This window comes from Apodemus sylvaticus, chromosome 5 (genome assembly GCF_947179515.1).
Source record: "Apodemus sylvaticus chromosome 5, mApoSyl1.1, whole genome shotgun sequence".
In the NCBI taxonomy this organism is placed as follows: domain Eukaryota; kingdom Metazoa; phylum Chordata; class Mammalia; order Rodentia; family Muridae; genus Apodemus; species Apodemus sylvaticus.
Window position 1 is genome coordinate 12,783,463 of NC_067476.1, and position 24,029 is coordinate 12,807,491.

At 48.2% G+C, this 24,029-nt stretch overlaps 1 protein-coding gene across 2 annotated transcripts in view; it reads right to left on the minus strand.

Annotated features, from left to right (window-relative positions):
• Mvb12b (multivesicular body subunit 12B) overlaps positions 1 to 24,029 on the minus strand; it is a 155,949-nt gene that overhangs the window by 47,329 nt on the left and 84,591 nt on the right. Inside the window, exon 8 of one of the 2 annotated variants that reach the window (XM_052182244.1) lies at positions 9,878 to 9,924. The exons of the other annotated variant lie outside the window; for it this stretch is intronic. Coding sequence (XP_052038204.1) covers positions 9,893 to 9,924 — 32 coding nt within the window. The 3' untranslated portion in view covers positions 9,878 to 9,892. Of the gene's footprint in view, positions 1 to 9,877; positions 9,925 to 24,029 lie in introns of those variants that run through there. 2 annotated transcript variants of the gene reach the window in all.

Consider the following 24,029-nt stretch of genomic DNA (forward strand, 5'->3'; position numbering starts at 1 on the left):
AGGGTCCCGAGGACAGTGCTGTAATATGTTTGCTTTTGAGGTCCCAGAATCTAGCAGTAGCAGCCCATGGATAACAGAGCCACTAGATTTAGTAAAGTGGCCATCATCTGCACCAAAGCACAGCAACTACACCTTTCCTATTATTTAATGGGAAAATTATGTGTGTGCTTACACACATATGCCCACCTGCATGTGTCTACACCTGCAGCCTTAGGTGTGCATACTTTGTCATGCCTACATTCTACATTTTCCTGTAAGTAGAAGAGAGGGGAGGTGCACAGGCATCTCTCTTCAGACTTGTGAACAGGCTCTGACACCCCGATCCTCCCCTCCCCTGGGTCCTACCCACTTCTCCACCCTATAGGGAAGTCTCCATCCAAGGTAGCCCAGGCACATGGGAAAGGGGCCTGGTTCCTGATCCATCCCCACATCGAGAAAAGCCTGGGATCAGCAGAGTTCCAGCTCAGGGGAGAGAAAGTGTTTCACCACAGGACTTGCCACCTAAAGAGGGGCATGCAGGGGAGAGACTGATCCTGTGACTGACCCCGTGAGCTCAGCAGCACCTGAGCATCCGGAGCCCACGCCTGGAGCCCGGGCACCATTCACTCAGTCTTCCTCTTTGACTCCAGGCCTCAGAAGAGGCAGGAGCTCCGTGAGGAACACTGCACACCAGGCAATGGAGTGTAGTTAGCAGACACTGGCCTACCATGGAAAACTGTGTGACCATGAATGTGGAAGTTAACCAGATTCTGAGCCTTAGCTTGCACATCACAGACTGGGATTAATGATGCCCCTGCCTCTTAGCATTGCTGTGTGATGGAGCAGGGGTGAGTGTGGCCCTGGGGACAAGCTAGCAGTCCCGACACTGGTACATGCAGCTGGTACTGTTAGTGTTCATTTCCAGAAAAGGAAAGAAATAATCAGTGCCTACTCCATCTCATGTAAACAACTCTCACACAGAGAGGGTAGCGCTGGGGCTACATGATGGACAGGCTGCGGGCTGCTCCCCACAGGGGCGGCAGAGTTAACCAGCTCCTGCAGGGACAGAAGTACCTGTCACCGTGCCAGGCTGTTGTCCACAGGGTTACATGAATGTGACAGCAGAGCTGTCTGAACACAGGTGAGAGCACACAAAGGTTGCAGGAGCCGGGCACGTGCCTCGTGGGCACACTAGCAGGAAAGAAAGGCATTCTGGAGGAGGCACAGTGAGGGGAGGGCATCGTCTGGATTTGCTGTGTGACCTTGGAGAAGTCAGCAACTTCTCTGACTCTCATTTCCTCATTTGTAAGATGGGGATGACAGGAGGGATAAGGGAGTCCACCCATGAAGGTGGCTTAGTTCTGTAAACGGGCACAGGTCATTTGCTGCTCTACTGAAAGGCCAACCAGGAGGACAAAAGCCACCCATGGCACACAGTTACCCAATGAGCACAGACTCTAGGTACTTACTGGGCCCAGGAGAGCCCTGTCCAGGTTGAGAGACACAGGAGCCGCTGGTAGGAGAGGGAGCCAGTGGCTACATTAGCCTCAGCTGTCCCTCTGGGCCACGAGGACTGGCACCTCCCTGCCATGCCACCAGCAGGAAGCCATGTGCCCATGCACAGTCCCAGGAAACCATCCTTCCTGCTGGGGCTTGGAAAGGAGGGACAGCTGTGGCTGGCCTCGGAGGGGCTCCTGCCCTGGTTATCAAGGGTCCGCACACCCCGGAGTGGGCTAAGGGGGATGGTTTCCTGGGACTGTGCCCTGGCCTGGGAGAATGGCAGCCTATCTAGGCGAGGCCTCCAGGACCAGCAGGGAGCTGGAAGGGTTTGAAGCAAAGGAAGAGATCCTTTGAACCTCTAGGCCCTTGCACAGTTTCCTGGGCCAAGACTGTCACAGATCCCAAGGCCACCAATGCCACCTGCACCTCAAGGAGCACATCTGTCTCTGCGAAGGAAGCTGCAGAGGGCCTGATTCAGGCACAAACCTCACAGCTAGGATCAGTCTGCATGGTGCTAACCCGTAGAGCAGCATCTGGAGGTGTGCTATAGGCCTGTTATTCCTGGTACTTGAGGATAGCCTGGGCTACTCATTAAGACCCTGGTATCTTCATCTATTCCTCCATAAATAACGCTACAAAATACACACGAGAAAACTGACCTAAGGAAAGCAATAACATTAAAAAAAAACCCAATAATTATGAAAGAAACTGAAATTGTGCCCCTCCCTCAGAATCCTCCAGCCAGGACCCACAGGTTTCCAAGACCAGTTAATGCTTAGAGGGAAATTTTCTTCATTCCCAACCCCCAAGGAACAGATATGACAATATTTTAGAAATATTCTCATATTTGAAAAACATCCCTGACCATTCAGTCATTCAAAGCAGTATTTTGATAAGCATCAAGCCTGAATCATTTTCATAAATGCTTGAATCATAACACAGACAACAGCAGTCTAGAGCTAATGTACATTTGAAGAACATCACACCCACTAAAGCAAGATTTACTTCAGAAAACAATAACAGACTCTAAATGCAGCATCATCAAAACAAAGTGATTCATCTCAATAGACCAAATGAGAAAAAAACCCTCACTATCATTTTAATAGATTCTGACTTTTTAAAACATGAAACTTAAATTAGTACCTGAATTTAAAAAGGAATCACTGTGTGTGTGTGTGTGCAAAGGTGTGCACATGTGTGTAACATGTGTGTGCTGTGTAGTGTGTGCTGTGTGTACTATGTATTGTGCAGTATGTGTGTGTATAGTGTGTGTGTGTGTGTATGTGAGAGAGAGAGAGAGACCTGTGGTACACAGAACACTCCTCTTCCAGAAGGAAGGACTGTGCTCCTTTAAAGGTAACTGGCCTTTCAAAAGTTTAAATTCAATGGTTTTCAAGCAAATCTAGATAGAGAATATTTTCCTTAGAACTTCAAGTAACTTTACATTTTAACTGGATTAAAAAAAATGAGCTAGGACTGCTAAGACCATTTTGAAAAACAGCAAGACAGGAAGTCAAAAACACACTTCCTGGGCTAGAGAGCTGCTCAGGGGTTACGGCACTTTCCTGTTTTGCAGGGGAGCTGACACCAGCTGGAACTTCTGCTCCAAGGTGTCTGGCACCCTCTTCTGACTGATACGGGTACTGCACTCATTTGCACACACCCACATGCACAGACACATACACATCAACTTTTAAAAAATCTTCAAAATAATGTACACATTTGTAATAAATAAAAGTGTGATTGGCATTAGGCCAAGGAGCCAGGACAGGGAAGGAGCCCCAGAACATTGCACGGACGAGCAGTGCATTCTCACCCCATCATACAATGGAAACTACAGGCGAGTTTTAGATTTCAGTGTGAAAAACAGTAACGGCACTCCAGGATTTACCAGGAGGCAGGGAAGGTTTTTCTACACCTAGCAGCACACAAGACAGAAGAGAAAACCCAAACCAAAGAACAATATGCAGACTAAAAAAGCAGTAAGGACTGGTTCACAAGGAGCCCCTGCCCACCTTGGGAATCTCAGTCAGGCGGGAATTAGGGGGTGGGCAGGGACCACACTAGTTACCCAGGAAGCACACACTAACAAGAAGCCACAATGCTGTCTCTCAGACAGACATGGCTTTTAGACATTAACAACCAGTCGTGAGGTGAGGGGGGGGGGGATCCCAAACAGATCCACTTCTGTGTATCTGTCAGCAATGTGTTCTAATTCAGTCACTATTCTGGGTGGCTTATCATCATACACACAAACCGTGAGAACCGATTTACCTACATACATATTCCTAAAGGAATAGGCAAAGTACAGGTGCTGACTCCCCACAGGCACACAAACCCACGGGCACACGAGAGAAGTTCTGGCTGCCCACAGGTGACGGGCTTAGGAAACTCATCCCGGCAGCTGAGGAGCCACAGCGGCCCCTTCATGCAGCCATGATTTACACGGCAGCTTTATGCTTACATTTCTCCTGACGCAAATGGTGTCAAGTACCATCTGTGAACGGCTGGGTGTACGAGTTTTGAGAATGTGTAACTTCTTATAATAGGTGTGTATGTTTTATGGCAGTCAACAATCAAACAGACGATTGTCTGCATATATTTTACGGATTCATGATACACTTGACTTTTTTCCAACTTTCTATAGTTTTAAGGGCTTGAGTGTCATCTGCAGAGGTTTCTCAAATCCTCATGAATCTCAAAGAAATAATTTGCATATAGATCCCTCTCAGCGGCGAGGGCCAGACTCTGTGACGAGGAGTGAGATGTCATCGAAGGCAGACATTTAGCCACAGGAAGGGTCAAACTGTCTACATGTGCAAGACAGGAGGTGTCACGAGGTCAGGCTGGGTGACACACACTGTAAGCATGACATAAAGCAGATGTGAGGTCTCCAGGGACTGTCCACCAGGGAGGGGCGTGGCCAGGAGTAGCTGCGAGTGAAATTTTGGGGGTGATGGATATATTCTATATCTTGCTTCCGGAAGTAGGCTGTCAAATATCTCTACATCCTTCAAGACCCACCGAGTTGAATGCATAAAAGTAATGGATTGCATTATATGTAAAACTGGACTCCAATAAATCAAATTAAAAAATATCCAGAATAGACAACTACCTTTGCATTTAAATGCCCAGGCTCCCCTCAAAAAAAAAAAAAAAGTCAAGAAAAGATAGTCTCTAAAACATTGCTTTTATGAGCAAAGAGATTATGAGTGACATTTATTTTCTTCCCACACTTCCATGTATTTTTTTCAACTTTTGTTTTTAGTAGTGAACATGGGACTTTTGTAATTTAGAAAAGAAATGGTTTGCATCTGGTTTTGATTTAACAAAGAGAAAAAAATGAACAAAAATCTATCAGTGAACCATGTATCTGACAAAAGGTCTTTTAGTTATCTTTTTTCAAAAAAAGATCAAGTTTTGTTAAGTATGTGTATTTCTGTGTGTTGGTGTGTGGGTTATGTGCACATGAGCACAGTTATCCAAGGAGGCCAGAGGCCTTGGGTCCCTGCTGAAGACAAAGTTATAGGCAGCTAGCCGTGAGGTGCTGGGAACTGAACCTGGTCCTCTGTAAGGGCAGTGTGCACTCTCTCCAGGCCGCCTGCATCTGCTTCTTACAGGACTGAAGGCCAAGCTCATGTCCAGCGCACACATCAGTCCCACGAGGGCTGAGGGAGCCCATCAGCCACCCGAGTCCAGCACCTATGATGGATGTCTCTGCTCTCAACAGGGACTCTGAGCAGTGAGGGTGAGGACAGCTATCAGGAGAGCTGCCTGGTCCAAAAGCTTCACCTGCAGCCAAGAAAACAAACCCTGGAGAAACGAGGCTACCTTCTAAAGTCTGGAGGGGAAAGCAAACCCAAGGACTCAAATTTGGTTAACATTAGCATCTAACCTGTGAACAGTACAGCATGGCCCAGATGCACTGGCTCTGCCTACCCACCCACCCACCTACCCACCCACCCACCTACCCACCTACCCACCTACTCACCTACTCACCTACCCACCTGCCCACCCTGGAGGTCTGGCAAAGTCTCAGGTGTTGAAGGCACCATTTGGGAGAAGTGGGTCACTCCCTGGAGGTGTCTTGGAATTCCATCCCAGTTCCCTTCCCATCTTCCTCTTTGCTTCCCGGACACCTCCAGGTGGAAGCTGCCACCGCCACACACTCTGCCTCACCCAGGCTGCAGCAATGGAGCTCGCAACAACAGAACCCAGTAAATCCTTCTAGCTTTAAAACTGCTTCTCTCAGACATCTGTCACAGCGACAGAGAAGCTAACATCAGAACCCAGCTCCTGATGTGCTGAAGATAAAAGCAGACTGCAGAAAGCTCTGTAGATACTGCCAGTCAATGCTTTCCAGACCAGGAACTACTGTCTCAGACCCGGATTCATGGATTTCCCCAGTTCAATGACTTTGTATTTTTCTTACACATGCAACTCACTTTTTAAATTCAGAATGCCTAACACTAATGGGGGGCTCTACCACCCCAAGTGCCCTTATGAGTAGGACTGTCCTCACCCTGTCATGGCAGGATGGAGCCTCCTGCCCCACAGACCCTGCGCTGTGCTGGGGGTGTCATCACGCCTCACAAGAGGATGCAGGAGCCACTGGATGTAGAAACAGCCGCAGCTAGGGGCTGCTCCCTCAGCTTGGGCCCCAGAATAAGATGGTGCATGAGGCAGGGTCCCAGCCAACTCACAGCCACCAGCGTGTCTCCTGAGACATGAAGTGGAGTATGACAGGCCCTATGAGCTGGGGCTGTTTGTTACACAGCACACCACGGCACAGTCTGACGGGTATACTAATTCAACCTTCTGAGCAATGGTACCCACTGGACACTACAGGGATGAAATGAGAGACTCAAAAGTCTACTGCAGCTACTTTAAAATCACATCCTCATAGCACACGCCTTTGAGAAACACTCAGCAATCTGAGAGACAGAGAGAGAGAGAGAGAGAGAGAGAGAGAGAGAGAGAGAGAGAGAGCGCAGCTCTGAGGAGAGGGCCCCCAGGGCTATAAAGACAAACTGGGGAGGTTGGAATCAGACTCCACCCTGGAGCTCCATCTCGGTCTTCCTGCTGGCTGCGCTCCTGTGTGCATCTCCACTACACTCTGACCACCAAGCCTGAGGTGGAGGACTGGCAGGAGGACTGGTTCCCACAAGGTTTCTCTGATCTCCATAGGTCCTCCTTGTATGGAGCACACATGTACACACACACACACACACACATATACATACACGCACGCACGCACATAGAGGCATGTTTGCGTGTGTGTGTGTGTGTGTGTGTGTGTGCACTAATTTTTTTTTAAGTGTTTGTATCAGCTGTAAGAAAGATTCCAGTCTCAGGATTGCTAAATGTGTAGGCAAAGTATGTCAAGAATCAAGAGGAAACATGGAAAAATCAAAGTCAAGAGTCCAGTTCCCTGAGCAGGCGGCTTCATGATGAAATCACCCAGCCATTAACTCCTGTTACAGCAAAACCCAGTGGACTGCCTAAACATAAAAGGGCTTACTGACTCCACCTCTGATTTAGCACAGTGCCTTCCATTCAGGGATCTAGAACTTTCTGTCTGGATGCATCAAGCTCTAATCATTAATGGTCCACTTGTTTGGCTCAGGTAAATGACATTTGCATATGCAAATTATGTCTAAATATTCTGTACTATTAATGCTATCACTAATTACATAATAATAGTTACCAATTTCCACACAGATCAAACTTACAGTTTTGTAGCTATTAGGGAAATTGTGCTTTGTAATTAAGATAATCCTCATTTCCAGATGCTAATTAACTATATAATAATTAGTCTCATTCAGTAATGCAAATGAAGGATTTTCATCTATATTGATAAAGGAGTTATTTCTTATCGGTTAAGGAGCGGTCTCCTAAGAAATCTTGCAGAGAAATGCTTTCCCCTCTAAAGGTTAAAAAGGTAAACCTTTTTTATCAGCCTCATTTGCGAATGCAAATTAATCACATGGAAGATAAATGCGCTGGTCTTCTATCAGGACAGGACGTATAGCTTACTGGGTTTCCCCGCTACATATATAGATAAACAGAAGTGCTGTCTGGCCACACGACTGTGCCTCTGTCATCCTTTTGTTCCCGTTCAGGCGACAGGAAGGACCCTAGAAGCAGCAGTGACTTATGTTCTGGCCACAGTGGGAACAGAGGAGCAGAGAATTTTGTGAGTAAATACACAGGCAAAAAAGAATCACGTTTGCTTGGATTATTAAGTTTTCTGTGCTGCAACAGAACACAGACTGGCACCTCCCATCGTGACTAATGAGACCTGCCTGGGCGAGAACAGAAGGGCTGACAGCCAGCGAGGCCTCGTTGGCAGGCCCCAGCCAGGGCCTCGCCGCATTCATCATCCGCTAAACCAATCCACCAATTCCGCACCACCATTTGTCATTAATTATGCTAATCAGCACACCATTACTCTCTGATGACACTGTAGCTGTTATTAGCTAGTTATGGCTTTTCAGAAGTACAACCGATTGTGTATGCACGGGCTGTGCCTGAATTAGCCTACAGGGAAGAAATGTCCAATTACAAAAAGAAGAAATTTGCTATTATCTTTTTATAACAAACCAATTTAGTAATTAGAAAAGTCTCTGAACTCACATGTTCTTTTCCTCCCCTTTTGCTTAAAAAAAATAATTCAAACAAAAAATGTACTTTTCAATAATTCTCTGAAAGAGGGTGCAATACAGAGACATTTAAAAATGGAGCTTTGGAACCACTGTGTATCCGCTTTGGTGATGCCCGGCCTCACCTCACAGGCATCTTTAGTGTGGAGCTGGGATCACCGTGTATCCGCTTTGGTGACACCCGGCTCACAGGTGTCCTCCCATTATGCCTCTGAATTAGCAGGACTACAGTAGTATGTGTATTTCGGCCATGCCGAACTCCTGAGAGATGGACACAGCCCTGTGACCGTTTACAGCTGCTCACAGTGGATCGAGCCGGCTCCGTGAGGACCCCAGGCTGTGCGGACCTCATCTGGCACATGCTCCCACAAGGATGGTGACAGCTTTCTTTAACCCTCATTCTCCCTGTGACACTGGGGTCCTCACAGATGACCGTGGAGATGAAAGGTTTGGCCAAGTTAGCCCCTGCATGTCCTGCACGTGGTTTGGGGGAGCAAAGGGGACTGTCCTTGTGTCACCATGGACAGCGGTCATAACAAGAAAAGGGAAGGCCCCTTTCCACATGCCAGGCCTTGGTAAGTGGCTCACCCTGACCCAAGTGTCGGTGGGGCTAAGCTCTGGGCACTTGTCCAAAGCAGGTATCAATCCCAAGTCTCCAAACTCGGGCTGGAGTCTTTACCACTAGTTTGAGAAGCTTCAGCTGGATTAAGAGCTCATTAATATCATCAGAGTAAATGGGCCTATTAAAACATCTTTAAGCAGTATCTGAACATAAATCTCCCTAAACTATATTTAATGACTGTACTTAAGATACATTATATGCAAGTCTTAATGAGACATTAGATAGCATTTTGAAGATTAAAATTAGAGAATCCATATAAAGTCTGTCCACTTAATGTAGCTGTAAGCTACCCCGATGAACACATTACTACCAAATTATACTGCATTAGAACAAATATTTTTAATCATGTCTGATTTATTCATTCCCCTTTTTGCATAACTTTCATTTTAAAAATCCATTTGTAGTTTACGAAAAAGTATATGTGAAAGAGCCCAAGTTTTTTGGAAGTACTATGGAAGGAAGGTGGAAACAGAATCTCCGTACTGTCAGATACCACTGCTTGGGTTTTGAATTATTTCCACGTGATGAGGTTTCATGGGTTGAAGTCACAGATATTTTACTTTAAATTTCCTTCAGATTAGAGTGAAAACAGAATTCAGACAAATATGCTCTAAAGACTGGAATCAGCGAAACAGAAATAGACATGGTTCTGAGCGTGCGTGCTGCACAGGTGACAGGTGTATCCAGGCAACCTGCGCTCTTCCTCAGGGCTGCTCTCTGCCTGTGTCTAGTGCTCCCTGGCAGATCCAGATGGGTGCGCTCTGTCACGGGGTCTGTGGCCTTCTGCTTGCCTTTGCTTCACCGGAGCCTGTGGAGACGTAGTGAAGCCCTGTTTCCACGCTAGGGCTCCCATGTGAAGAACACTTGGTGTGGTTACAGCAAGAATATTAAAGAAAAGGGTTTGGCTTCCCCAGGGCTGTCGGGATTTAAACTCCTCAAACAGACCAAATTGTCTCCAAGTCTGCTCAGACAAGAGAGGCCTCCAGGACTGTGTCATGGCCGTGGTGCTGGCTGCACCTGGAGAGGTGAGTCACTACAAGCACAGGCATTTCTTCTGAAGACAAGTCAAACTTCTGATCGGCAACACTATATTTAAAATGCTATGGAGTTTAATGAGATTTCTTCTTTGTCACGGCTCTGCCATGAGCCACACCCAAACACCTAGCATCAACCAAATAGGAAGAATTTTAATGCAAAAGAAAACTGTCTACACCCATCCGAATGACCCTTGAATCGAGGCAGTGACTTCAGGGCTCTTCTAGGCTGAGTTCATGGTGTGTCTCCTGCTTGGAGACCGGTGAGGACTGGCTGTCAGGAGTCTCAGTGGCAGTGAGGGCGACTCAGACTCAGACCTGATCCGGGCTCAGGTGCCTGGCAATAAGCTGATACTTGGAGGAAAACTAAATTGTCTGGTGCGTTTCTCTTTCCTGATGCCCTGTGCCCAAGTGTGACCACCTTTTATGCAAGCTATTCAATTACGGAAGGCTTCTGGGATTATGTAAATCAAGACAAGTCAACCCGTGGCACTGCTCTTAATAGAGCGAGATTGTGCAGGCTCCCCCCACCCTGGAAAGAAGAAAGTAACACAATTCAACTACAGCAGTCATTAAAAGAGGACTCCTCCCCCTGCATAGAAACCGGAAGCAAAAAGCCTCTCTCCACTTATTCTCCCCAGATCGCCTCTCCCAAAAAGAAACTACGCCATAATACAATTTTGCGTTTTTAACGGCACAAACGAGGGCATTCTTCATAAATAACAGCCACGCTCCATGTACAGGAGCTCCTTTTTATTAGGGACACAGTGATGAACAATGAGCAATGTGTTCTATTATTCTTTGTCAAATCACAAAACGCTACATTAGAATAACTGTGCTGGTCAATGTAATATAGTAGATTAAATTCAACTTCTGTGGAAAAACCACTGTAAAACAGCATGATAAGAAGGCTATAAAAAATTTAATTTTACTCCAAACTCCATCACAAAAAAAAAAAAAACGGTGTGAAAAGTAATTTTGCATAATCAGTACACGCCATCTGGAACAATTAACCGATTTCTATAGAAGTATGAGGATCAGTCATATCTGCTTATTAAAGATCAGAAATTATACAAGTAATAAATCCTTGAAAAAACTAAGCGTACTCCCGCCTGTCAACGCTATTTTAACTTCAAATACTGAAGAACGCCTGATAAGGCTGAAAAGAAGAGATTAATATATGCAAATTACATCCAGCATTTAAAATCCCCACAACTGTCTCTGGTTTTCTGTCCCTCATTGCTGCCTTTATGTTTTATTCATATGCCAGCTCACCTGTCACTTCGTAAGCTATAATATTATGGGGTATTATTAAACAGCATAAAGCCCTGCTTTAATTGGAAAGCTTCATTGCATTTTCCAATTATTTGGAGTAAATTAAAAGCAGATGCACATAGTTTAATAAAGAGTCTAATATCAGTTCCGGGAAATCAAAATTCATTGTCATTACTATGCCGTGATAGTTTTGCAAACTGTACTCAATTTCAGAGGTTTTCAAAAGAAAATCTGTCTATGCAATCTGTTAATTGTCATTCGGTTAATAACTGTTTAAATATCCAAACTACACAGCAGCTTCCTATTAAAAAAAATTAACTATAGGCTCCCTGCAAGCAAACAAACAGAGTGAGGACTCCTGGGCTGGGCTGGACGCTGACGCCTTAGAGCGCACCTTAAAACAAAGGGTGGGCTGGGCTCTGTCACCAGCACACACAGCAGCCTGGAGCTGCGGGACAAAGAACCGTGATTTCGTACTTTCACCAGCCGGGGATGGGGTGGGGCTGTTACGGTCCTTGCAGGCGGCTCTCTGTGGAAAAGGGCAGAAGCTGTTATAAATTGTGCTTTCAGAGGTCTGCACCGCTCAGCAAAAAATTAGCCTCCAAAGTTTTAATTGGTACACCCAAAATAAATCCTTTTAATGAGTGAATTAACTGATTTGGGACACAAACGTGGGAAATCAAAGAAAGCAATCGTTGTGAGCAATTTGTTCTTTAAAAATGGACCCCAAAGGGCCGCTGCCTGACTCATGCATAGCCCTTGAGTGGAGTGATTTCGGCCTCTTTGGCACCAGCCAGCCACAGTGTCTACAGGAGCACGGGATGGCCAGATGAAGGGCTGTGTGCAAAACTGCTCTGAAGGCCCTGAAGGACCAGCCTGGAAGGTTGTTCCTGGTGAGAAACACAGCTGGTGGGCAGAGCCCCAAGCTACAAGTTGCAAACACACAAATACATGTAGCGAACACATTTACAAATGGAGACTCAGAAGTGCGTGCCAACCAGTGCGAGTAACCTTTTCATTTCTGTACTAAGTGGCAGACTTTCTCAAATCCTAGGTGTGTAAAGTATAATAGGACAAGCAGTAATTGACTTTTAAACTCCACCCACCGCCAGGCTGCAATTAAGAACTGCTGCTCAGCAAAGTTCATAACTTGTAGGCTCTTTCCCCTAATCCAATTAAAACCCAGGTCTTTTGAGAAGGTGAGAATGTAGGATTTACATCGCAGCTCTCGTTTCAAAGGGCAGAGTGGCCAACATCCAATCTGGCACGGCCAGTCCCCTCCAGGCCAGAGAGAACACGAGAGCTTCCTGCCCAATAGCTGAAAAATGTGTTCAGAGATGAAGATAAAAGCAATTCTTGTGCAGTGATCCAAAAAATAGCATCTCTTTCCCCCCAAAATTACTTGTTTTAATAAAGTAGACACACTGTGCCAACTCAACCATTTAATTATCTGCAAAAATGATGAATCAAAACAATAGTTTGCAACAATAAATGACTAACCTCTGATTAAAATGTCTGTCCTCATTAAATCAAAATAAAAGGCACAGTATCTTAAAAAGAAAAAAAAGTAGCCTAAGAAAATGAGCCACCTCAGCCTCTGTGGCCTCACCTGTAACAGTGACCGTGTCCTCCTGCATGGACACGAGCAGGTCCTCTGTCTGAGAGGACACAGGGAAGCATTCAGTGTGGTACCCGCCCTTAGAGGACTGTGATATGACAGACTTTGATCGAATGTGGTCTCATGGCAAGGACGGGGGCCCTTATAATTGTTGATGTTATTTTGCTAAGGGGCCCAGGGTGGGGAAGGTGGGAGGGAGGGAGGGAGGGAGGGAGGGAGGGAGGGAGGGAGGGAGGGAAGGAAGGAAGGAAGGAAGGAAGGAAGGAAGGAAGGAAGGAAGGAAGGAAGGAAGGAAGGAAGGAACTAGAAGAAAACTTGCCTTCATAGAAGATCCTGTCTCAGACTGGAGCTGAGTAGGGAAAGAGGAACAGATCCAAGGCTGTAAAACCCCGAAACCTTCAAACATCTCTAACCCAGTAAACTGGATCTCAAGCAAGCAGTGGGAAGGCAGAAAGTGGGGGGTTGCCTGCAGGATGCAATAAGACCCCAAATCCAGGCAGGACCTATTCTGGGCTGACTTAACAGCCCGTGGAGGCCATACGCAGGCCAAGAGAGAGCAGGACCTCTGGGCCAGGTTAAAGGTACACATGACAGCTACAATTTCTGGAGTACCCTTTTGTGGATGTTATTTCTAATTTACTAAAGCCAGAATAGAAAGTGTGATTCAAGCTTACAATAGAGATAAGGGGAAATGATGTTACATAAAACGTCCCTATTCATGCATCTGAATAGGACAGCATCGAGGCAGGAATGGCCCCAAGACCAGTTCCTCTCTGAAACAAGACCATAAATATTGAGCACCTTCTGTATGCCTGGTCCTGGCTGGGTGCTCAGCACACTGGGAAATGAGATGCCTTTGTTTTGCTTTCCTAGATGAACCCTGAACTTTGGCTGTGAGGACAACTACTGATTGTGTGTGTGTGTACATGTATGTGTGTGTATGTGTGTGTACATGTGTGTGGAGGTCAGAGGTTAGCTTCAGGGGTCATTACTCAGGAAGGCTATCCTTCTCAGTTTTTTGAGACAGTCTCTTCCTGGCCAGATCTCTCCACTCAGCCAGACTGTTGGCCACAGAGCTCCAGGGAGTCCTCTGTCTCTGTCTCCCCAGCACTGCGGTTATAAATGAGAGCCACTGCTCCCAGTTTTTGTCTGTGGGTGCTGGGGATTGGTCTCAGGTCCTCACATAAACTCTACTGACTGAACCATCTTTTCAGTCCTGAATAACCCTGAACAAGACACGTTAGCTAAAGGTAGGGCTCCTTCCTCAGACCCGGGCAGTTAAGCACAGTGCCTGAGCTATACAAGAAACATATGCCACCAGGAAGCTCAGAGGCCAAAGAAGCCACCTGCCCTGAGACTACAGAGGTGACAGCACCTTTGGCCCAGAGAGAGACAGCGTTCTGCTGGCACCGGATGTATATGAAGTAAATATGCAAGGCAAGGCACATAAACCCCAGCGTGTCCACTGACTCTAGAGCATGAGCAATAATAGATGCCGATGTGTGTCACCGAAGTGACGTGCAGGGCCAGCAAGGCAAGCTTCACTCTCTCATTTGAGGTTACCATGTTGTCTTACCAGTGGGTCAAGAGACCACTCATGCCGGAAAGCACACCAGGCAGGAGAAAGCACGTGCCAGCAAAGGCTCTCCCTTTGGAGGGAAGTTTGGCATCATTCACCATCCCAGAGATGATGCAAAGACAGACCAGGGTGTAAAGAGCCTCATTCTCTGTGACATGTGACAAACAATATCATCTAAACACAGGCTGGACCAAAGGCTCGCTCCCTTCTCCACCCCTCCATTTTCGCTCTCTCTCCTCTTTCTCCTCCTCCTCCCCCCTCCTTTCTTTCCCTCTAATAAATAACACAAAGAGGCTTAGGGTCATCGTAGGTTATCACTGAGAAGGAGGCACAGTGGGCATGCAGGGCAGCACTGCAGGAAAGAGGTGAGGGGGGCAGAGGTAGACTCAGGGGCTCTGTCTGTGGGAAAGTTAGCTCTGCTAGGGTAAATAGGCTGAGCTCTCTTCTGGGCAGCTGCCAGAAGTTGGATGCATGTGTCCCCAGAGGAGGGAGGGCACTCTGAAGTGAGGCACTGGGCAGCTTCTGAGCTGGTTACCCACCGCTGGGCAGCTGCATCATTGCCGGGTAAATCTCACGATGCCAGACTGAGCCCTAGACCTTCCGGCCCAGGCAGATGGAGAAAGACAGACTGTGAAGCAGAGGGGACCGGGGCTGGCAGACCGTGGGTCATAGAGGCGGCCAGAACACAGGAGCTAAAAGATGGTGGGTCATGGGCTGGGGCCTCTCCAGAGAGGCGGCTGGAGCACTGAGGTGCCATTGTTCACCGTCCCTGGCTCTTTGGAGGCCTGATCTAGAGAATGAAGCTTTGAGGAAGGACAGGCAGGTGACACTGAGGTGGTCACTGGTTCAGATGGGACCTGATGCTGGTGGACAGATGCAGGAACTCATGGAGCTGTAACGTTCACAACAGGGAAAGGAATTGAGGGTTGAATCCCAGTAAGTGGCAATGGTGGGTTTGGCCACTTCCTATCATCTTAAGGTCCAGAGAAAACTGCAGCAAGGAGAGATGAGACTGGTGCACAGAGATCTCTAGACCAAGACTAGAGCACAAGTCACAGGCCCAGCCTCCTGATAAGGGGTTGTTGAAGGCGCAGCCTTCGTCCCCCAGCTGTCCTAGAAAGGACCTGCGAATGGGTCTAGAGTGCCGTAGTCACTCCCATGGTGTCTTTGCCTGCTCCTGATGCCCTTGGGACTTAGTGATTCTAGTCAGCCACATGTTCAAGGCCTCTCCGAGAGGCTGGGGTGCTAGGGATTTCCAGCATACTGGGGGATAGCTTGACATCTGAGTGCTTTCACAAATCATTTGGGCTTGTACATATTCAACTTTCAGGCTGACAAAGGGAGAGAAACATACAACAATCTGGACTGAACGAGAATCATGGCCTCAGGGCCTGATGTCCAAACCTGGATTTAAATCTCAGTCCTGGGTGCAACCCTGGGCGGGCCCATCTTTCTAAACTCCTTTTCCCACTTAGAATTGTCTTGGGATTTAAATTAGTGACAAAATGCACAAACAGTGCACTCAGGGGTTCTGCACGTGAAGAACCAGGGGAAGTGCAGGTATAATTAAATACATTATTTCTATTAACTCCATCTATTTTAATAAAATAGATATGTTTCATCTATTTTAGCTCCCTAAATGTGTTTAAATGAAAGATGTTACCTTAATATCCTCTCCTCCCTTCTCAGCTGATGGTTGATTACTGCAAGAGACACATCCATGGGGAACAGAACAATAGGCAATCTTGATACGCAAGCCTTTGCAGACAGCAGTGTCCAGAACAAACTCCAGCAGAGGTGTCAGGAGCAGATGAAGCGCCGGGGTTAAGTACACTTCCTTGATTACTGGTATGTTTTGGGCTAGGCCTGCAGTGAGGTCCTCTGCCAGGAAGGAAATTGTGAGAAGATAAACGCACAGGGAGGAAGGAGTGCCCAGAAATCTGTTCTCTGTCAGGGTGGTGTGTAAAGAGAGTACCTGTGAGGTCTAGGGCCTGTAGCTACACAGCACCAGGCAGGATCTTGGACCACCTTGAGCTACATGTATCTAGGGTACCTGTGGCCCTGCTGGGGTGCGGCCACACCTTGTCTCAGACAACTGCAATTGTTTCTGTCAAACTGACCTGGGAGATGGGGCATCCATCCAGGTCTGGTTCTGCTTAGATCCCTTGTAGGAAACTCAGGCCTGAAGTCGATCTGAAAGTCCCTGCCAAGGTCCCTCCAAGGCCCCTTGTCTGCCTCACCTATGGGTTTAAGGTGTTGCTGCCCAAGCTCTGCCAGGCTTTCAAACCAAACACATACTGAGAACGCAGTGGGAGTCAGCCACCTTCTTAAGAGCTCTGAAGTACCTGTCACCTCATAATATTTTTATTTCCACAATGACGAAGCTGGAATAGGTCTTGGTGCTCCCCCCCCTGCAGCGGGCAGCAGTGCACACAAAGGCGCTGGCAGCCAGCAGCTCCATCAAGGATTTTTCCTGCAGACACCAAAGGCACATACAGGAAGATTTTATAGATGCTGCTGGCAGGCTCTGCCTGCCTGGCACTCCCCTCTTTCCTGCCCCTGAGCCGTCATCCTGTCGCCTCCCCAGAAGGGCCTGTGGGCTGCCTGCCACAGAAAACAGCCCACTTCTAAGTGATGCATGCCTGCACCCTGGCTTCCAGAGACGCCGGCTCAACTGTGGCAGAGAGCCTTTCCTGCCCATTTCTCTGGCCTGCGGTGGGGAGAACAGATTTCCCTAACATTCAGAAGTGACCATATCCATCAGGCTTGTGTGAGGGAGCACAAGGCTGAAGTGACGACCATGCTGGGCATGGGCCAGTGTGTCCTGAGTCACGACTCCTCTCAAATCTTTGGGCTCCTCCACAGGTCACATCCAGTAGAGAAAGTGAGTAAGGAGCGCCATGTTCCCACAAGACTTCCTGCCTTACACACTGTTTTTACTAAGCCCCAGTCCTCCCACCAATTAGGGAGGGGGAGGGGGCGGACACTTCTTGTATTTCCCAGGTGTGAGAGTAGCTACAGCAGTGCATCACCTGCCTGAGCATACTTCAAGCCTCCAGGGGACGCTCTTCATGCATGCTTGCAGTGTACGACCTGGGAGGCTGCACCCAGCATTTCTCTCTCTGAAAGCTGGGTAGCGTGTGTCAAAATTCTGGATATGACGTGACAGCCTTTGTCACAGGTCTCCTGTTGCTCACAGAGCCTGCCATGGACCCCCAGAGTCAGCTGGATGAGCCGAGGCTAGCAGCCTTACTCCTTCTTGGGACTGTTTTACCTACATCTTCCTGACTTAGAAAGGGGAGAAGCCCACCCCCAGGCTTTCGAACAGGCCTCTGTCTACTGGAGATGCTTAGCACAAGACAAGTGTAGGGTGAGCCAGGAGGATGGCAGACTGGGGCAGAGGGACCCTAAAGGCTTTGAGAAGAGAACTTGACAATAGGTCTTTGAAGATAGCTTGGGAAAGACACAAAAAGGTGAGGTGGGTGGAGCTGCTGCTGTGCTGGGTGCAAACGGAGAGCCGGAAGCAAGGACACAGAGGCCGGCAGGACAGGGGCGATGTGTCAAAGGGCAGACTAGTCCTGGGCAGGGGAGGTCTGGAAGGACGCAGTCACTGGTGACCTGGGACATGGAGACATGCAGGTCTGACTGGCAGATGAAGAGCTCAGAAGGTGCTTGGAGGGAGCGTCTGCCACTTGGACAGCAGGACAGCAGCTTAGAACGTCTGCTCAAGCAGGCAAGTGGTGGAGCGCTCCTGTGTCTCAGCAGCTGCTTGGGCTAGACCACAAGCCCAGTCAAGGTCGGTTGTAGAAAATGAGGAGGGGCCATGCTAACATTCCAGCTGAGGATTCACAGGGCACAGGCCAGTCGTGGGCCACGGGCAGGGTGTCAGGCTCAGCCCCTCCATGGAGCCTTGCACAGGCACTGGCCCGAGCTGTGAGTGCCCCATGAACGTGCCTATGCGTAGTGTTCATTAACTCCTGTGACATGGCGGCCACGGGGAATGTACCGAGCATATCCAATTAGCCAGGCCTCGGTGAGGATTTGCACTCTTAAATCTTTCTGCATTTCGAAAGGGTTAAAGCTTATTATTAGCATATAATTTACAGTCCTTTCTCCCAGGGAAGGAATAATGCACAGTAAATGCCACATTCATTTTAATAATACATGTTACAGTCTGTGCCCACATCTGCACAAAGGTAAAGGAGACAGATTTTTTTGACATGTCCCACTCTGCCATCTAAACACAGGCTTTTTGTTTCTTAAGTGACGGAAGGTTTAATCAAGAAAGCAGGCAATTCATCAATCGAAACAAGGCAGTGTGCGTGCGCCTGACAGCACACACATGGTTGTGTACAGAGCGAACCTGGCCACCTGTCAGCCACCCCTTTACATCAGGATCTACAAATACGCTGGGTGATCAATTCCCGTCCTTCTGTTCAGCTCATCTTCTCCTTATTATAGTTTTCTGTAGACTTGATCTCACTGCCAGTCACAGCTGGGCCAAGGATACACACTGTGAGCCACAGATCCCACTGTGGTAACAAAAGTCCTTCCCACCCCTGCCACCATGCCGCCACTCACTTCCCTCTGGGCCTCAGCACTGCTGTCAGAGGTGTTCCGGAACTTCCCACAATGCACTCTGCGGCTGCATCAAGTGGCCACTCCCGACTGGGACCTTCGATGCCTACACAGGCACTCTCCTAACACCTTTCTAAGTCACCCCAGGTATCCCCAGCACGCCAGGAGATAATGGAAAGTAGAGGTGGGAGATGCAACATCACTTCAGGCCGCAAGAGCATGTCCACAGAAGAGAAAGGCCACAGGGATGCTGGGAACACAGGGATGCTGGGAACACAGGGATGCTGGGAACACAGAGGCAGCACTGGTGGCAATCACTAGTGACCCATCCAGCTCATGTATGAACTAAAAGGAGACCCACAGCGTGCCACAAGTGGAACCAAGTGTTGCCCAAGTCCACACTCTGCACACCACAGGAGATCTGGGCCACCCTGCTGTCTGAGCCTCACGCCAAGCCTGAAAAGCTCCACTGAGGCACAGGGCAGGCAGAGTCTCAGGGTTTGTTTGGGCCATGCTGTGTTGCTCAAGTTAGCCAGAGCTCACAGCGATTCGAGCCTTGCCTGGCCTCCTTAGTGCTGGGATTACAGGTATGAGCAATCACATCTCCCTTCCTCACAGAGACAGACAGATCAACACAGAAAGAGAGAGAGAGACAGATAGACAGACAAGTCACTGGAAATAAAAGGAACCATGTTTGGGGTGGAATGTTCTGTTTGTGCAGCTGGTAATTCCAAACAAGCCGCACTCCCACCCAGACACACAGTCTCTTTGCCATAAAGTATGACCCCCTTCCCGAGACAGACAGACTCTGCCACAAGATGAAGAGCTGCTGGCAGACATTTTATCCCATTGGATGAAATGTATAAATCACGAGTTTCATAATACTGATAATTAAATGTCCATCTTCTAATTTAAATGAGAACTGGATTCAAACTGCATGGAGAAAGGCTGATCCTCAGAAATCATTAATTATTTTTAATTGCTTCGTGCCTTCGCCGCCCATGCCAGAGCTCCTCAGCTCAGCCATAGATCTCTGTTTCAGAGAAAAGTGTCCTCCTGTCTGCCCTAACAAGAGGACAGACTTCAACCCAGGTACCTTGAACCCTCCTTGGGACCAAGCATCTTGAAAGGATCTTGTTTTTAAGTGATCAGCCCCAGAGGCCAGGAAGATGTTCTTTTAGTAATCAAAGAGAAAACTAGGGGTGTTTGTGGAAAATCCCAACACTGGCGAGTGGGGAGCAGAGGCCATGGAGCCGCCCCCACTGACCCAGGGCAGATCAGAATTTGGGCCCCTGCCTGGGGGGTGACAAGGACGAGCCCCATCTCTTCTCAGCACTGGACCCTGTGTTTCTGCACTGTGGTGCCTCCTCTGGCCGGAGGCATTTGGGTTTCCTCGCTTGTCAGTCTTCATTTGTATTTGCTTAAGTTTTCTACCTTCAATGCCCTCCCTCCAAAAAAAGGAAAAGAGTTTTCTGGGGTTTAAAGGGCAATTAGAGGGAGGAAAGGGAACGGAGAAACTATAATTATATTTTAATTTCAAAAACTATTTTAAAAAGGCAATTTCGTGAAGCTTATAACTGCAGTCAACCACGGCCTGGGCACCTAGCTCCCGCTGCTTTGGAGGCTCAGCCATTAAGTCTGTCTGCCATGCAGCTGAAGAAGCACCCTGGGTGAGGAGATGGCATGGAGACCCTTCCCTCAGGAGTCCTCTGCTATAGCTGTGCCCCTCCTGGTAGTCGCCTGGCATAGTGTGGGACAGCAGGAGCTGAGGAGGTGCACCCAGTGCCCTAGGTTATTTTTCTCACATAGGTCTCCAGTGATGCAGGCCATTTCAACTGAGAACGTATACCTTCCCCAGGCCACGTCGACTGTTGTCATCAAACGCCATGACTGGCACAGAAAGTAGGGTGTGCTATGAATAGAATTGAATGCCCATGAATGTAAATATTTATAGTTCTCTCACCCATATCCATAGTTGCCTGACGGACCTGTGATTTTCAATACGTATCTGTGGGATTATTATCCACCTGGAGCAGAGCTCAAGAGACAGGGCTGGCTGCAGCGAGGCGCGCACCCATGGCCTCTCGGCTCATTTCGTTCCACTTTTAGGACTGCATACATGGAGTTGTCCTCCACTTGCAGTGTTCTGGGAGGAAAGACCATTCTCTGTGATCAAGGAAAAGGATACTTAGTACCTTCCCAACAATCTTACTCACCCAAGATCAGGGCCAAACCCAGAACCCACTGCCAGCCGTACCCAATTCCCCTGGCCCTACCCTATCATTTTCTTCCATCCAGGTTGATTTCGTTGTATGTATTTTGGGCTCTACCTAAAATCATCCTTAGACCAGGTGAAACAGAAGCTACTGGATGGTCAGACATCTAAACATCTGAAGAAAGTTATAAGAAGAAAGCCTCTAGGAAACACGATAGGCAAGGCCAGGAGAGGAGCCCCTCACTCCAGGGTCTGGATGAAGCTTTTACCATCTGAGTCTCCAGAATTCCAACACACTTCTCCAAAACCTAGTTTTCTAAAAGTATAATCAGAAACCCCCTACAGAGAAAGGAAACATCCTGAACTCTTTGTGAGACTGCAGTGGCTCTAAGTTTTATCCAAGAAACATTCAGAGTCTGAAACCAATTTTATCAGAAAAGGAGGGGTGGTACCTTAAGGAACACCTGAGGTCAGCTCCAGAGCCACAGAAACGCTGCACACAGCTGCTGCTGGGTATGCAGCTGAGTTGAGGCCTGCTTTGAGAACCTTCCCACCCCCATACCCCACTCCTCACCCCAAAGCCCCGTGCTCTGGGTACGCCTTACTCTTTGCAGAGATGCCTTTCTAGTTTAACAAACCATGACCCTGCTTCATGCTGTCTCATCCTGAAATTCCTTTTTATATCAAAGTCAAGTGTTTCTTGCTTTACTTGAGTCTAGGATCCTAAAAGAACCTAGGCACTGTGGGCAAAATAGTACAGCTGTGCCTCTGTCCTTGCCCCCTGCTGACAGGGCTAAAATGCCAGCATAGAAGACTTTTCATTAATAAGAGATGCTGGGTTGGAAAGATGGCTCAGTAGTTAAGAGCCCTCCCTGGTTGTTCTTCCAGAGGACCTGGGTTCAATTCCCGGCACCCATGTTGGGGCTCATAACTATCTGTAACTCCATTTCCAGGGGATCTGGTGCCCTTTTCTAGATTCTGTGAGTACTAGTCAGGCACACAACATAAGCACACAATACAGATATTCATATACATAAAAATAATCTTTTAAAAAGTATCCTAACAAAATAAGATATGCTAAAAAAATTAGCTGGGGACCATTTTCAGGGTTGGTTGTGAAATGTCTAGTCAGATCCATTTGAGGCCAAGAGGGACATATCTCAGAGGGACATACAGGCGGCAGTCATGTGACTCTGGAGCTCACTCAGGAAAGGACAGCATGAGAGGGGACAGTCAGAGAGGCACAAGCCACTGCTCACCCACACAAGAAGAAAATGCCTTAACACGTTGGTGTGGATCTTTCTAGAATTTATATTTTAAAAAAGAGATTTCACTGAAGATTCAACTAGTTTTTTTCATCACAAGATGACATTCTGTGTACGTTGCTTTAATTTATGACTAGCTAAAAAGCCAGGCATTGAACCGGCAGTTTGTAGGACACCCTTGCCTTGAACAACTGAGAGACGCCCCCACACATTTTCTCTCCTTGCTTCAGGGTATTAACTTAAAAAGCAACAGTCCTCACTGTGGGTCCCCAGCTCTTCTATTGATAAGATTGCACATCTGTAAGAATTTTCTAGAAGACATTCCCCAGGAGAAGAAGGTTGAGGGCCAAATGACTGCTTCATGGTTTTTTTTGGGGGGGGAGGGGGTGTCAAGATGGCAGCTAAAGGGATATGAGCACTCAGGACTCTTGCACCGAGCCAGCGAGTTTCTCACCCACTTCCACCAACAAGAACTATTCTCGGGACTGGGTAGGTCATGGCTGATGTGCCTGGTGTGTGCTGAGCCCCGAAATCCACTACACAGCTGTGAAAACGCAGAGCCTGGCTCGGCGAAGGGAGGCTGCAGACAGGGAACAGGCTGACAGAGGTGGTGGCCCTTGACCCCGGAAGCATGCAGGTAGCAGGTCACATGACAAGGGACTTGTCTGGTGTTCCTGGGCAGAACAGATGCTAGCTCAACATGTCTGCCTGGCAGCATCCTGTATGGTCTCTTCTGCTGCCACAGGAGCTCGGAGCTGCGGCTCTGTGTGTGCTCTGTGTTGGCTCAGGGAAGAGAACTGGAGAGGAAATGCCCCACACTTATTCACCAGGGCTGCATTGTACATTCCTAGCCACACTGTTCCGACATCTCCTTATCTCAGAAAGGGCCCAACATTATCAAATGACTATGGCTATCTTCAGGGACCACAGGGAGCATGCATCGAGGGCTCAGCACTGGAAGGGTGTCATGGTCTGCACAGGTGGCTGGGAGGAGAGGAGTCATGCCATGGTTTTCAGAACTTCCACTGCTGGGGAGTCAGCACGGGGCTTGGTGCCTGGGGCATGGGTCACCTTAACTGATTTTGGATTAAACGTCTAGAAACCCTTATCTCACACCAAACTGAGATGTGGGGGGCGCCAGAGACAGGGTGGTCTCTGTACCCTTGAGTTAGAGCAAGATAGAGGTGGGGAGAAGATATGGGGGAATGGAAGGGAGTGGATGGACTTCCCAGCTCCCCCTCCACTAGTTGCCACGGTGAGCCTGTAGGCCTACCATGGCGCCCCAGGGCCTGCAGGATATTTCTGGTGGCCCTGTGAGAGGCGGCTCCTAGCCGAGTGATTTGGGCCCTGCAGCTGCTGAGGAGACCGGAGCTGCCTGTGGCCCAGGCTAGAGCCTCCACCACCTCTGAAGATGAAAATCCCACAGTTTGTCATGGATCTAAATGGGACAGGAAGTTTCTGACCCACTTCCCCCATGTCCTGAGGCTGTTACCTTGCTATTGCTAAACCAGCAGCTGAAATGAGCCCAGTCAACACTTCATCAACACTGCACTGAGGAAGCGGTGGGCGGTCCAGAGCAGATGATAACATTCTTACCAGACCAAAGCATGTGCCCTGTGGGCTGTTTGTTGAGGCAGCATCACCAGCTGGGAAAGCCATCAGAGGACAAGGGAGGTGGGGGGTGGGGGTGGGGGTGGGTGCT